The 15,078-nt window shown below is 39.9% G+C and overlaps 1 protein-coding gene across 1 annotated transcript in view; it reads left to right on the plus strand.

Moving 5' to 3' along the window:
- The window catches only part of fancd2 (FA complementation group D2), a 47,877-nt gene extending 33,135 nt beyond the window's left edge, over positions 1–14,742 (plus strand). Inside the window, exons 31-44 of the mRNA XM_039773449.1 lie at positions 2,442–2,570; positions 3,160–3,278; positions 5,930–6,040; positions 6,716–6,843; positions 7,538–7,637; positions 8,673–8,795; positions 9,402–9,495; positions 10,017–10,088; positions 10,321–10,359; positions 11,178–11,252; positions 12,752–12,826; positions 13,463–13,609; positions 13,810–13,890; positions 14,422–14,742. Coding sequence (XP_039629383.1) covers positions 2,442–2,570; positions 3,160–3,278; positions 5,930–6,040; positions 6,716–6,843; positions 7,538–7,637; positions 8,673–8,795; positions 9,402–9,495; positions 10,017–10,088; positions 10,321–10,359; positions 11,178–11,252; positions 12,752–12,826; positions 13,463–13,609; positions 13,810–13,890; positions 14,422–14,511 — 1,383 coding nt within the window. The 3' untranslated portion in view covers positions 14,512–14,742. The remainder of the gene's footprint in view (positions 1–2,441; positions 2,571–3,159; positions 3,279–5,929; positions 6,041–6,715; positions 6,844–7,537; positions 7,638–8,672; positions 8,796–9,401; positions 9,496–10,016; positions 10,089–10,320; positions 10,360–11,177; positions 11,253–12,751; positions 12,827–13,462; positions 13,610–13,809; positions 13,891–14,421) is intronic.
- The last annotated feature ends 336 nt before the right edge of the window (positions 14,743–15,078 follow it).

A 15,078-nucleotide genomic window follows, 5' to 3' on the forward strand; every position in this document is an offset into this window, starting at 1 on the left:
TTTGGTCGTTTCACACCGAGACGAGTACCTTCAGCGTCCGTGATGAGTTTCATTCGGTCTGACCCAAGCTTTGTAATGCATTTAGGCCCAGGAGTTTCATTTTTGTTTAGTCAGCTTAATTTGTCACTGTCTGCAAACTTCGAAAATGCTGTTGTGTGTCCATTTCCCAGTAGTGGCTCCTGGCTAGGCCCTCTTCCACTGAGGCAATGTCTGGTTAATGAACAATTCTCTGCATCATCTTCTTAATGCTTACTTGCTCGGTTTACGTGGTTGACTTCATTGTGCTTTGAGGACATTAGTGAAAGTGTTAATACCCTGCCTCACATGTCCGTCACCTCGCAGTCTGACAACGCACTGGACAGACAGCTCCTTGTACTCAGGACAGCATTTTTGCTATGACATTTATTTGCCCACTGTAATCCTCTTGTGTATCTTCTGAACTAATATCTGCCAGGTGAAGTGACAGCAGTGTCCCTTGTCAGTACAGTGTTTCAGTCAGGCTTTGTTTCAACAGAACTTCAAAAAGTCAGTCGGTTTGGATTCTGTCTCACCTGCAATAATCAGACCCTGAGCCAGGCGGCTCGCTCATCTCTTTACAGACCTCTTTAAACAGTCTTTTGCACAATGTGCCATACCAGATTACTTTAAATCTTCTGTTATTGTTCCTGAAAGTGATAAAATAGGTGGCCTCAGTGATTTACAGGCCTTTCATTAGTGCTAACCCATGTGAAGTCTGTTACTGATCTCAACCCTCTTTTGTTTGCATATCGAGCAAATAGCTCTGTGGACAATGCCACCAACATGGGCCTTCACTTTGTGCTGGAGCGTCTGGACTGTAAAGGAGTGTTTGGTGTTAAAAGCTGAACTAAACGTCTACAGACTCAACTGAATCCTTCCATCTGTAAATTGATTTACAGTTTTTTTTTGTGGGCTCCCACCTCTCTGATGGTCTCCATATTAGCACAGCTGCCCCTCAAGGCTGTGTACTTTCCCCTACTTTATTCACAGTACACCAATGACAGCGGGTCCGCTGATCGCTTCAGTAAAAATCATTAAGTTTGCTGATGACGCCACCATTGTTGGTCTAATTCCTAATGGTAATTAATGGTTGTGCACTTAGTATGGTGGAAATGTTTAGGCACAGCTATCACAAACACTTTCAGCCCGGACATTAACACCACTTCCATCACTAAAAGGGCTCAGCAGTGGTTGTACTTTTTATGCCAACTAAAGAAATCAAATATTTCCCATCCAATCCTTGTTCAGTTTTACAAAGCTATAATTGAAAGTGTAATCACATTCTCCAGTGTTGTCTGGTTTGGGTCAGCAACGGCACACTCCAAAAATAAATTGCAGTGTGCTGTGAGGTCTGCTGAGAGAATGATTGGCTGTGCTCTTCCATCTATTGCAGACCTGCAGACATCTCGTGTCACTAACCGTGTCAAACGGATCACCACGGACTCGAGTCGCCCTGCTCAACCCTTTAATCCAAAAAACTCCCCTCTGGTCAACACTTCAGGTCCTAGCAAACACCTCAGTAGCTCCTCTTCCAGAGCCACAGCCCCCTCAGACCAGTAACGTCTTTGTATATTGTGTCACATGCTGTGTGAGAAGAGCGTTTGTACATGTGTGCACATTCGTACACACTACACGCTCCCTCTTTCACGTGGACATCTGCTTTATAATTGTACTATTCTGCAGCTTTGTATGAAGGTTTTCTTTTTATCTTCTACTATTTTTAATGTTGACGTTGTGTTCAATTATAAGTAGCTCAAAATCTAGCAAGTCAAATTACTGTACATTAAGTACTGACAAATAAGTCATTCTCATTTTATATTGCTTCCTTTCACATAGCACATCATCACACAATACCAAAAAACAAGGTCTGAAGTCCTTGTACAATGAAAGAATGCTAATTATTTTTATTTAAAATTCCACATTTGTCAAATCAGTGCCATAGTTTATCTTATGCAAGCAGGTGTCACCAAATCTCCTACATTTGCTACATGTAATCCATGATTTCAGTGTCCGTAGAGGCCTCTGTGCTGTGTATGCACTCATGCCATGCGTGGTGACCAGGTGGTACTAAAAATCCCAATTCCTGGGACCTCCGCCTGTCGGAAGTGAAATGATCAGTCGTTAGACCATCTTGTTCATTTTGTGTCCCTTTCAATGAACAGCTTTGTAAGCACTGTTCACAAGTTGCTTGTCTGGCACTTTTCCTGCCTCCAGTCATCCTCCTTTAATAATCTTTGCATTCTGTTTGTTCTCATTGAAGTGGAAAAATAAATTCTACACTTGTTGTGACCTTTTTATGCTGTGAAGTTTCAAATTCAGGAATCTAAATCACCTGCACTATTGTCTGGGGTTTTTGTATTTGGCAGATCGGCCGCCTCTGTTGGTATACTGAATGTGTTTTAATGTGTTTGCTTTTTTTTTAGGCAAAAGTTGATAAACATGTGGGGTTTTCCCACATAAAGCAGAGAAGCCCCTCAGAAATTGTGGCATTTTGCATCCATCTGCTTCCTGCGCTGTGTAGCCATTTGGAGAGTACACATAACTACTTCCAGGTCAGCAGTTTAAGTCTTCTGCATACGATACTCTTGATGCTCTGCCTGTATGGTGGAGGTCAAAGGAAGGAAGGCAGTGCTGACTGCAGAAAAACCCTGGCTAAGTTTCTTTTCTTACACAACATGGATCTCACCTACTGTAAATTTACACTCTGAAACTGTAATTATTAAATATTTTTTACATTAGGAAATGTGACTTACACTGAGCATATTTCGAACACTGTTAATGTTGTATTTCTGTCAAATGGCAGTTGACTAACAATATTGAGTAAATAAAAAGCTCTTCCATTCAGAGTTCCAAATGGTTTGCTCTAAATAGTATTTCTATTAAAATAGATAGATGATATGCCCGTAAAAAATGCATATTTAATGATGCCAACTTTATAACAGATATGTATTCACAGGTAATAAAAGTTGCTCTACTTGTTTGGCTTTAATTCAGTTGTGCAGCTCTGGCAAGTGGTTACTTTTAAATGGCAGCTCTGATGTGACATTAATGACTTCAAATATTTCATATAGTGTAACTATGAATATCACTATGCTAGTTGCACTTTACTTCAATGAATGTATTCCGAATTATGTTTTACAGGAACTGGCAACAGAAAATCAGGGAGTTGTTGATGCTCCAGGGCTTGATGTGAAGGAGCAGCAGCTCAAGTCTGTCTGTTACCACTCCCTACTTCAGACCCTGCACACTTTGTTCTCCTGGTGAGTCTGTGGGCAGTGCCTGGACGGCTCAATAGGCACCAATCACTTGAGTGGCATTAAAATGGCATTCATTAGTCAAGTGTTTAAGAACTGGTTTTCAGACTTTACATTTTTGGAGAATGAATTTCTTGCTTTCATATCTATCTACCCTTTTATTTTAGTAAATTAAGCAAATTACATTAACCTTTTTATATTCCATTCATAGTTCATACAAACTTTTGTTTGCCGAACCAGGGATGGTATGTGTAGTGGGGCGTTCTGTTCATTCTGGTATTTCTATCCTCTGGCAGGAATGGTAATCTGGAAATGAAATGAATAATTCTACTTGAAATGATAATAGAACTGATTGCTTAACTTACTTAATGCTGGAATATTGAGTTACAAGTTTATATTGTAAATACAAGAAGAGGTAGACAAGATGAAATGTTGGAGCACCAATTGTGACCCTTGTATAAATGGCAAGGGTTTAAGGGAGCCATTTAATCATTCTTGCTTTGCAGGTATAATTGTTGATTAAGTGAACAAATTATAAGGGCACTTCCTAAAAATCTTTGTGCTCCCAGCAAAGCACAATATACACATACAAACTCCCTGAAAATGCTTCTTTTATGTTGCAGTCTGTGCTGATTGTCCAGTCGTGTAACAGAACATCTCATAAAAGGTGCTAGATGGGCAAAATAGTCAAACTTTAAAGAAAAATAGGCATTGTGTGACACAAATTGTGCTTAAGGACCATCAACAGAATTGGAGCAAGAGTTTACAGAAAGTAAAATTAAAATTATGAGCAACCTTTTTGTCTGCTAGTGGATTTGTGGCAAGCAGCAAGTAGCAGGTTGTGTATCCGCTGTTCTTTTTATAGTCCCTTTTTCCTGATAAATATTTAAAAAAAAAAAAGGTCAAATAAAAGAGCGTGTTGCTCTTGATGTTCCTTCTAAGTCCTTTATTTTAACCAGCACATATTTCTAAGTTTTTAGTTATTCAGAAGGTCCAGTGCCAGGCCTACAGAGTTATCTGTTAGGATGCCTTATTTTACTACTCGTATAGCACATCATATTTTTGAAAGCTGAGTACTGTCATGGTTGTGTATAAGTAAAAGTTAAATCTATGTGAAAAAGATATGATAGGTCATTTATGTCTGCCCAGCCGCCATTAAACTTCAATCAGAGCAATGTACCTGTACAGGTAGTGGGTACTGATAAATAATATATTAGATTTTACAGGTATAAGACACTAGCGAATGGCCTTCTTGTTGTGGTGTTTCCAAAATCACTTTTTACATTGCACATGATATTGTTTGTTTGTTTATTTATTTATTTATTTTTTTTACTTTGCTCCATTTATAGCAGTATGATGGCTTAAAAGTATAAGTACACTTAAAATAAAAAAAAAAAAATTCAATTGAAAATTTTCCATTTTTTAAGAGGACTCGGCGCCTGATATGGGGATGATATACACATCAAGAGATATAAAATTCTGTCCTCTTGTCGTTGTCTCCTTTAAAATATTTTTAATAATAGTACTAAAATATAATTAAATACATTTACAGATAATATACTTAAAGTAAACCAAGTCTTTCATTACAGAACAGAGAAGTAAAGCTGAGTAAAATAAACCTGTCTCTAAAAAAGATCAATGGAAGTCACGTGGCCTGTAATCTTCTTACTTATTATGCATGCATTGGGCCCGCACCTCCTTCTCTTATGTTGACGTGGAACTCGAAGATCGACCTGCACATTTGGCTACAAGCACAGATAACTCGTCCCACAGAGTCTGTAATGCAGATGAGCAGCGTTCTACTGTATACCCGGGCTGCGGTCCCATCACCGTTGGCTGTTACAGCGCCAGAGGACGTCACGCTGGCCTCGCAAAGCAGTATGGAGTGCTGGTATTTAAATCAAAAAAAAAAATTCTCCTAAACTGGCTGAATTATGCTGCGGTGGGTTGGCGCCCTGCCCGGGATTGGTTCCTGCCTTGCGCCCTGTGTTGGCTGAGATTGGCGTCAGCAGACTCCCGTGACCCTGTGTTTGGATTCAATGGGTTGGACGATGGATGGCTGAATTATCAGTAAATAATTTGACGAACAAGGGCAAATGCAACAAATTCACAGCGCATAACACTTTGGCAAAATTTGCTGAACAACACTACATTTGAATAATAAAAAGTAGGAGGTATTTGGAATATCTGCTGAAGTGCATTATGTACAAGATCTTTTCTAATTTTTTATTTGTGTATTGATTGACTTGGTAGGTTTTGGTTAGCCTAAATTTGCAGTGGATGTTTCTTTGGGTTTAGTCATCTCGTATCATTTTTGTGAATGTTTGTTTGTTTGCAGATTCATTGAGCAGCACCCCCCTTATTTTCAGTTCTTTTGAGATCTCATTTTCTAGAGATTTCCAGAGCTGCACTGCTGAGTTTTACAATGAGGTGTCATGTAGAGAAGTGTTTGTGTTACAGATCTTTGTACTAAATGTAAAGTATTTCATTTGCTTATTGGTTTCATCTTCAATATTGATGGGATCCTTTTTACTTTTTTTTTGTTGTAAATAAAGGTTATGTAAAATTTCATGTACACGGTGTATTGTATTCTAAACTTGTTTCGTTAGATTTAGTCATCTGTTCTTGGTGTTTTTTTTTTTGTTTTTTTTAAACAGGAGTGAATTTACTCAACATGAGAATCGCAAACTTTTGAAATCGGCTTTGGGAGTTTTGGCTCAGCGTCTGAAAGAGGATGAAATTAAATTGGGTCTGGAAGAGCTTGTAAAGTAAGTTACTCAGGCAGGTCTCGGAGGTCTAGAGTGTCTGTTCCTTGTGCTTCTAACTAATTGCTCTGCATCATTTCTGCTGGTGAAAGGGCATCAAATGAGACTCTTGAGTCTTGTTGAAGTAATTTTGTTGTAATATGAATAAAATAAAGAAATAACCCATTAAGTATTATTTTGTAGTCCCATATGCAAGTGTTCAATGTAAGAGAAATGCCAATTGCATCTTCTAAGACACTTGTTTTCTTAATGGCTTTGGATGAAGTGGAGACGTGGGCTCAATCACACCTGCCACTTGGAGCTCATCCATAGATGGGGTAATAAAATGTGTAGTGTGCCGTCGTAATGCCGCCTTCTGTACAAGCCAAAGGTGTGCCAAGTGCTCTCCGATTATATCACTAATAACTAGCATCTCTAAAGTCAAATAGTTTACGCTGTTCCAAAGAGCATGTTGCAATCAAACAAACGTTCTCCAGTGTGAATATCCTGTTAAATGCTGGGGGTTCACTGTGTACCTTGACTTCAGTTTGTGAAGCTGAGCACCATTGGGAATTATAATGAGGGATGTTTGTAATCACACCTGTGCTTTTTATAAGACTTACAAATACCTCTAAACTGCAAATTAGCTTAACTAGAAATCATTTTAGAGAAATAAATAACTTTTTTTTTTCTTCCTAGGAATAGTTTCAGATATCTGATAAATTTCCGGAGCACCCTGCCCAGCATTAGTCTTGGTCTGACTCTCTCTCATCTCCTGATTGTTGTGTCAGAGTTTGGACCCAGCACGCATTACCAACAGCAGATAGGTACCTACACTGGCATGAAGTCATGAAATGTCAGCACTAATGGAAAATTGTGTGCAATTATTAAGCATAATACAACAACATTTATTTCTATAGCACATTTTCATACAAACAGTAGCTCAAAGTGTTTTACGTAATAAAGAATAGAAAAATAAAATAAATCAACAATAATTAACATCGAATAAGAGTAAGGTCCAATGGCCAGGGGGGACAGAAAAAACAAAAAAAAAAAGACGGCTGGAGAAAAAAATAAATGTGCAACACAGAGGAGCTGGAAGTAGTTTTTATCTTCAAACATTTCTCATCCATGTTATGAATTTCTTTTGTTTTTCTGCCCTTTTTTGTTATCTGCACTTGGGAATAATAATAATGTGAATAGGAACCTTCATAATAAATTAAAGGCCAGGTAAGGACTTAACATCACTGTGAGGATGTCCTGTTCACACACTGTTTTAAGAATGTGAAAGGTCAGGCCATTCACCCCACTTGCAGAGGCGGCAGGTATGGTGCCCAGTATAATTCACTTTTCAGGGCCATTCCCATTGTCTGCGGGTACAACTCGATGACAGCCAAGATAAGCCAAAGTCACAGCTTAGTCTACTTGATCAATTCAATTAAGACTTGTGTTTTGTTTTTTTTGTTTTTTTGGTGTTAATGCTAATAAACCACACTTGTATCTGCTTGTCTTCCTCTGAAGCTTCTCTGACCAGAGGATTTCTCTGCCAAGAATGGGTTTTGCCAAATGGTGAGAAGGAAAAGGGGAACAAATATAATGAGACGCTACAGAATCTGCTGAGGTAAACCATAACATTGGTTTGTTTTTGAGATTTTATTTCCATCTTTGTTCCTAGTTAACATGATTTTTTATATCTAATATTCAAAATAATACACCTATAGGGGGCCATTTAATGAGATTTCAGCTCAGGGGTTCTCGACGTCGGACCTGGGGGCCCACTGTGGCTGCAGGTCTTTGTTCCAACCAGCTGTTTTTTTTAATTGGACTCCTTAAGTGAACTGTTTTGTCAGATTCTGTGTTTTGGGAAAAAAATGGAGAAATTCAAAAACCAAGTTCGGCAAAAAAGTGAAAATGTACCAAGCAGTTATAGGGGAATAATGTATTTTTTTCTTTTTAACAATATTTTCATCTTGATTTTCATTCTGTTTTTTGCCAGGTGTTCTAATTGTTTAATTAATGCATTATTTTCTAATTAGTGGGTCTTAACGCTAAAGTAGTTGGAGCCTTTGATTATTCTGTGTTTTTTGCCTGGCTGTCTGCTCTGCTGGTTGTCATCATTAAGGTACAATGAAGGGCGCAAACTGCACAGGGAAAAGGCAAAATAGGATGAAATCACCAGAAGAGAGTTAAGCATTTAAATCTCGACCAAAAATGGAAATGTTCCTAAATGTCTTATAAATGTAAAAATCATGCTGTGGTGCTTTCTTAATGAAGAATAACAGAAAAGAAAAAAGAATCCCAGCTTAATTAATTGAGATCCGTGTTATCAGGTGGTGTCACCGATTAGAAATCTGGATGGAACAAAAACCTGCAGCCACAGTGGGCCACCCGGACCTGAAAAGCTGAAACCGGGGATCTCAAAGTGGCTTACTTAGAGTTGTTCTTGTCACTGCTCTATGCCGCCTTCCATAGATTCTTACGATCTTAACCACACGCCTGCTTCATATCACTGGCTCTCTAACTGTGTGCATTGCAGGTCTTCAGCTGCGTCAGACTCACATATCGCCTGTATATTTTGGCTTTGGGGAAAACTGGAGGTACAAGTAATAGTTACTTTTGTTCTGATTGTTTGACCCCGTGTTTTCCACTGCCACAGTATTTACTTTACACACACTGAAGACGTGCTGAAAGCCATTGAGGAGATTGCTGGGGTGGGAGTACCTGAACTCATCAACGCTTCCAAGGACGGCTGCTCAAAAACCTTCCCAACAATGAACAGGTAAGCTGCTCTATCTGGGTGAGAGTTATTGACGAGTTTTGTATCTCGGTTTATTAAAATACATGGCATGGCTTACTTTATTTCATATTTGAACATATTTCTTTATGTAAAGGAGTTTATAATTTCCTAAAATCCAGGTAGGGTTTCTGGTGTCATTTTAACATTTTGTGCCACGCACAATTCTAACGTACTGTTGAAGGAGTGTAATAATAACCACAGTAGTTTGGAAAGCAGACTTCTTATGCTGTTAGATGTGTGCTACGGGGCAGCAACACTAAATGCTTTCGCACAATTCTGACAAATGTTCATCTCATTTTTACTCCTGGCATTCATTTCATATACAGTATATTATATGGACTCGCAATACATGAAGAATTTGTGTGCTCAGATATTTTGCTTATGTTATAAATTGAAAGTCTTATGTTGTAATGGACTAAAGAAGAAAGAAATAATTAAAAATCTCACTCATCGGTATCTGATGATCAGACAAGCATTTTCTGGATGGATGCACACAATAGAATCGACTCCTTTTAAATCTAAAATGTGACTATAGGTAGTGTGATTGATTGTGTTTTCTCCATCTTACGTGTTGATATTTAAATCCAGGCAAACATTTGTAGTTTTCTACCGTGCAATGATGATGGTGCTGGAGAAAACTGTGAGGAAGATTCCAGTGGGAAAACAAGATGACTCCAGTGAGGTAAGACATGAAAAGTCTCCTTGCCTTCTGCTGTCCTTTACTTAAGTCAATTCCTCATTAGGGTCAAACACAAAATGTATTGGAAGGCAAATGCAAGCTCGGTATTGCTTATATTTTTAAATAATTCTGAGGATAATCTGTTAACTGGCTTCTAAAACAGAGTATGACTGGTGTAATAAGCCGAGTTTTCTAGTAATAGGATTGTTGTTTTTTTAGGGCCGCTATTTGGACATTTTACAAAGTATGTGTTTAAGATATTGGTTTTAAATTATTGATTTCGAATTTTAAATCTGGGCATATATGTAAAACATTTTGCTTTGCGCCCTCCCCACCATAACCGGTCATCTATGGGGAGGAGCACAAGCATTCGTCAAAAAATCTGCTAAACTGCATGATAAGTTAGTGTGGTTAACAAGTGACAGACAACCAGCAGTTTCTTCTGCCTTCAGGGGTCCAACGAGATGCCCATCCCTGCGCTTCTATGCTTCCTCATTTTTATTTCATTGTCTTTCCTCTGACAGTTAAAAGCTGAGAAGCTGTGTACTTGGACTCTCGCCATGAGGGATTTCCACATCTTGGTAAACTTGGTGAAGGTGAGGAGTTCGATTTGCTTTGCAGAAACTGTCCTGCTGTTTAAATGTGTGCCAGGCCTCGGTCGGATATCAAAGGTGTACTGTGCTGTGTGAACCCTAGAAACTTAAATGAACTCTTTTAAAAAGTCATGAAACCTTACCTGGCGTGTTTCAGCCCTTCATGTCCTGCTGGCGCACTACACAGCATGCTTATTCCACGTTTATCACAGTGCAGTTTTCTTTCCCATTCTAGATTTTTGACAGCAGAGTGGTGCTTGGTGTTGGATTGAAGGTCAGTGGCATTAAATCTAAAATAAAATGCTTACACTTTTTAGTTTTTTCTTATTTAGATTTACAAAGCCAGAAAAGATGCCTTAGACCCTTTACTCTCACCCTAGGGGTCTTTGCCTTGTCCTTGTGCATTATATGGCCAGATTTAGCATCTCTGATCTTTGTAAGACGTTCACTCCACCCGTACTAAAATGTGTGTGTGGTCTGCCGGATTGGACATCGATGAAGGTCCCGAGCTTTACCAGAGCTTTTAAAAGCCTTTGCAGCTACGTGGGTTTCAAGGGATTTTCTAAGGTTGCATGAAATCTCTTTTGATGCTGAGGATATCAGCTGTGAGGAACATGAAACTGGAATTAGTGGTCCCTAAAGCAGCCAAATCCATATTCCATCATCCCAAAGGCTGTTCACATACATTCCAGTCCTTGACCTTTAATTTTAAACAGTATATCCAGTAAGGTGAGACGATCATTAACCTTGGGCGCTATCTGTCTTCATCTCTTTTAATGGTTTGGATGAAGATCAGAGTACACTTAGGAGACATTCACCCCAAACACATTTTTTCATAAATGTTCTTGTGAAATGTCATTTTATGTTGCTTAAAATATTTTGACTTCATTTATAAAAAGTACACTTTGGTTGCTGAGTGCTTAGTTCAGCTTTGTGAAATCAATGGTTGCCCATCTTTTTATTAATCCATAAATGGGTTTGGAGAAATGAACATTGGTCGCAGCGGTGTGGTTTGTGATGATAGAAGTACGTCTGCCAGCCAGCTAGATGGCATTTGAGTCATCGTCTTATGTCGTTCTTCTCTTTTCTTAGTATGGCCGTCTCTTTGTAGAAGCCTTTTTAAAACAGGGGATGCCTCTGCTGGACTACAGCTTCAAGAAACACAAGGTATGGTCCTCTTCTTCTCTTTTCATTCAAATTCTTATTTTTTTAATTGTTTGTTTTTCTAAAGAGCGACTCCTCTTAATAGAAATTACAAGACATAAAGGTTGATGTGCGGTGCATTTCAGGCTTGTTTTTGTTCAAATTACACTTTAAAACACAAGAAAGGAGAGGCAGCCAAGTGGTTTGGGATATTTCGAGTTTCGAGAGAAGGGCCACAGGGGCTTTGAGATGAGTTGATTTGTTCTTTAGGCGACGCTGGGTTTGTATTGCTAAACGAATTGATCCTTATTCTTTAAAGGGTGTACTAAAGGTGATCTCTCATGTTTTCTAGCATTTTGAGTTATCGAGCTGTGCCTGCATATCTCGGTCTGTCTAAAGCGAATGTTGATGTTGAGTGTGCCAATGTGGCAACAGAAGTCACTTTGTTTTATCTGTGGCACATTAACTACACGTTTAAACTGTGGTCAATACAGGTAATAATAATAAATACAACCGTGTATTGCCATAGCTTGTTCACTGCTGAAATAGAATAAAAAAGACATTTAGATTAGTATGAGACAAGAACTCGACACAGTTTAAAAGATCAGCTGTATTGTAGGCCAGCAGCCATCACTCACCTGTGGGACTGAGCCTGTTGATGCCCAGCATAGACTCAGAAAGTGAATATTGATGCCTTATTTGAACAAAGGCAATGGTTATTTTGAATGATTGACAGAGACATTAACTTTTGCAGTGGTCTACGCAATGCATATGTGTCTGTTATATGCCATTTGGTATGGGATTTGTGGTGCACCATTGTTTTGGAATGACAAAGGCAATGTGTTTTATTACTAAAAATGTTTCTGATGTGCCATCGTTGGGAATGACAGGGACACATCAAACATACTGGCACATATCCTTTTATTAAGGGAGATTTTCCATATAAAATAATACCAAGAGACCCCGATTCCAGCTGATGCCTGGTTACTGCATCTGTGCATATGTCCGCATTACCTTTTTATCAAATAATTTAACATGCAGTACATTTTTAGCAAAGTACTACAGAGTATTACCACGTCTATGTAAAGCTTCAAAAAAACCAAAAATCAGTTGCTGCGGTTAATTTATTGGGGGGGAACGACACAGACAGGGAAGACACCAAAATGGCATGGTTTGGGCATGTCGTGTGCAGCAGATTGGAGGGCATCGTGATTTGAAAAGCATGCGGGCTGGCGGTGGGAGAGGAAGGCAGAAGTGTTGGTGGGGAGACCTGGTAACTTTGAAGACTGAAGGTCTTGCTGCGGACCAAGAGGTTGGCTTGTTGACCCCTAAAAGTTATGAAGCCGTTTTTAAATAAAGGAAGAATTTTTACAAGGCTGTTTGAAATTCACGATGGACTGTGTGGCTTGTGTGACTTTTGTCAGAATCGTCCCTTTTGACTCGATAAGTGGCTTCAGAACGAATAGAAAAGAAATTGTGAAAGGCAGGCATTCTGCTGACTAAACATTTTCTGTTTCTTTCAGGAAGACGTTCAGAGTTTGCTAAAAACATTCCAGCTGAGTACACGACAACTTCATCACATGTGTGGCCACTCGAAGGTATGTGTGACGGCCATTAAACGGCACAGTGCGTGCATCTAAAGGGTTAGGGTGATAATGTGGCCACAAGGGTCAACGTTTTAATGGCATTCTGCATGTGCCTCATGTTAAAGAGCAGTCCGGTCAAGAAGAGCGTCGTATACATCAAAGCACACACTTAGACGAAATAACGTCCTCCAGGATCACAAGAGGGGAATAAATCAATAATATCTATACATACACATAGCTAAATATAAAAAAGGACTTTGGGAAGGCGGCACCACAGAGAGGGTGTAACAAACGCAGGTAAGCGGTGTAGACGTGTATCAAGTGCAGCTACACTGTGCAATATATGAACAAGTGTGCATCGAGTTCACTGATTATCTTTTAATCTTTATGCCCAGTTATTTTCAAAATGTGTCTACTGAGGTAGACTGTGGGCATCACCAAGTCCTTAGAAAACTTTAAAAAAGCACAAATCCAGATGTCCCACCTCATGCGCTGGCGGAGTTACGTTTGAGCTGCCATCGCCACGCCACATGGATGAATTCACACACTGGCATCAATGCCCACAAATGGCACTTGTTTGCCAAGTCCATTTGTTTTCAGAGCCTCCTTCTGGCGACAGGCATAAACTGTGGCGCTGATGTGTTTCAGATTCGACAAGACACCGGGCTCACAAATCACGTTCCGCTGCTGAAGAAGAGTCTGGAGCAGTTCGTGTACCGGGTCAAGGCGATGCTTGCGCTCAACAACTGCCAAGAGGCCTTCTGGTTAGGAAACCTTAAAAACCGAGACCTGCAGGTACGCAGCCAACTCTTCTCCGGTCACCTGTGTTTTTAACTTGTCAACATATAAATATTTCATTTAAAAATCAAGTGGCCTTTTTGTGGTTTAGTGTTTGTAGAAAAAAAAAACAGAAATATGCTTTCATAAAAATATTTTTGAGAATGTATTAGGAAGCCATCTCATTGGGGGTCTGAAGCCATTCGATTCTTTCGTAGGGTGAAGAAATTCTGTCTCAGAATGCAAACGAAAGTGAAAGTGAGGAGGACGAGGCTCCTTCAAACAGCGGTGCTGGAGAGGTAGGTACAGTTTAATTCTCACTTGCATCACCTTTCAGATTTAGAATTTACACTCGAGTCATTTGAAGCAACTGTGCGCTGTTTTCTGCATAAGAGTCTCCCAGTGGCGACATGCTGAATTGGACAGACTTGGGCCCCCCGAGAGCCCCTACACCAGTCAGGGCACAACTCCACACCGTCCTGCCCTACAGAAGGGGTGGCCTGGGCGTGCTGGCTGACGTGTGTGCCAGTCATCTTGTGGTCACCGCTACATTCACTCGGGACCAGGACTTCCTCGTGTGGCATTGTAAGCTCCTGTGCTGAGCTGGCGCCCCTTCGAGGCTTGCTGCCCGGATAGTTTAGATTAAGTGAAATGGGTGTGATGTCGAGGGTGGATTGGCGATCCGATGTTGGGCACCAAGCAAGATGCCAGCACGCGGCATTTTCTGATCTTTTCATTTGGCTTCATGGCGTTTTGAGCGCTGCTTTCCATGAACTTGGCTTTAGTGTCTCAAAAGACTCAGTTTGTCATTTTTGATTCCCAACTCTTAGGATGAAGATAAAGAAAATAAGCAGGATTCCGAAAAAAGACAGGAGGAGGACGAGGATGATGAAGAAGAAGAAGAAGCTGATTCTGATTAGTCCTCTTGATTCATAAAATAGATGTTGGCATTTCAAAATGTTGCACGTTGCTGTTGGTGTAGCTTCTCTTTGTAAATAACTTCCGATTTTTCTTTTATGATTCACAGATTGCCACGGTTTGTAAATCAAAGATCATAAATATTGAGTCTGCACGACTGGCCACTTTGCACTCTCATCTCCCCCTTTGCCACTTTTAATTAAACGCTCGTGTCGTGATGCGGACAAATTTAAGATGTGCTCATCTGTCCACCGCTCCATCTGATTTTAGACCTGCACAGTGTGCCAGTCCATCACAGGGCACCCAGCAGGGTTAATGCCATGTCCTTCAATAAGCTGGCAAAGTCATGGAGAGAACGAACAAAATAAAAACGAAGTGTACTGTGGGGGGTGAGGACCGATTTACTGCTATGCAGGAAGCAGAATTTGTCTCCGCCATGGCACTCAAGTTGCATTTGGGTTGGGTTGGCGTGTCTCTTATCTGTTTGTTCATTCATTAGTTGAGTGATGATGGGAGTGTTTTGGTCCAAGGCGTTCTTCAAAGGCTCCTTCCTGCCTGAGGACATTTCT

Source organism: Polypterus senegalus, chromosome 12 (genome assembly GCF_016835505.1).
Source record: "Polypterus senegalus isolate Bchr_013 chromosome 12, ASM1683550v1, whole genome shotgun sequence".
NCBI lineage: Eukaryota > Metazoa > Chordata > Cladistia > Polypteriformes > Polypteridae > Polypterus > Polypterus senegalus.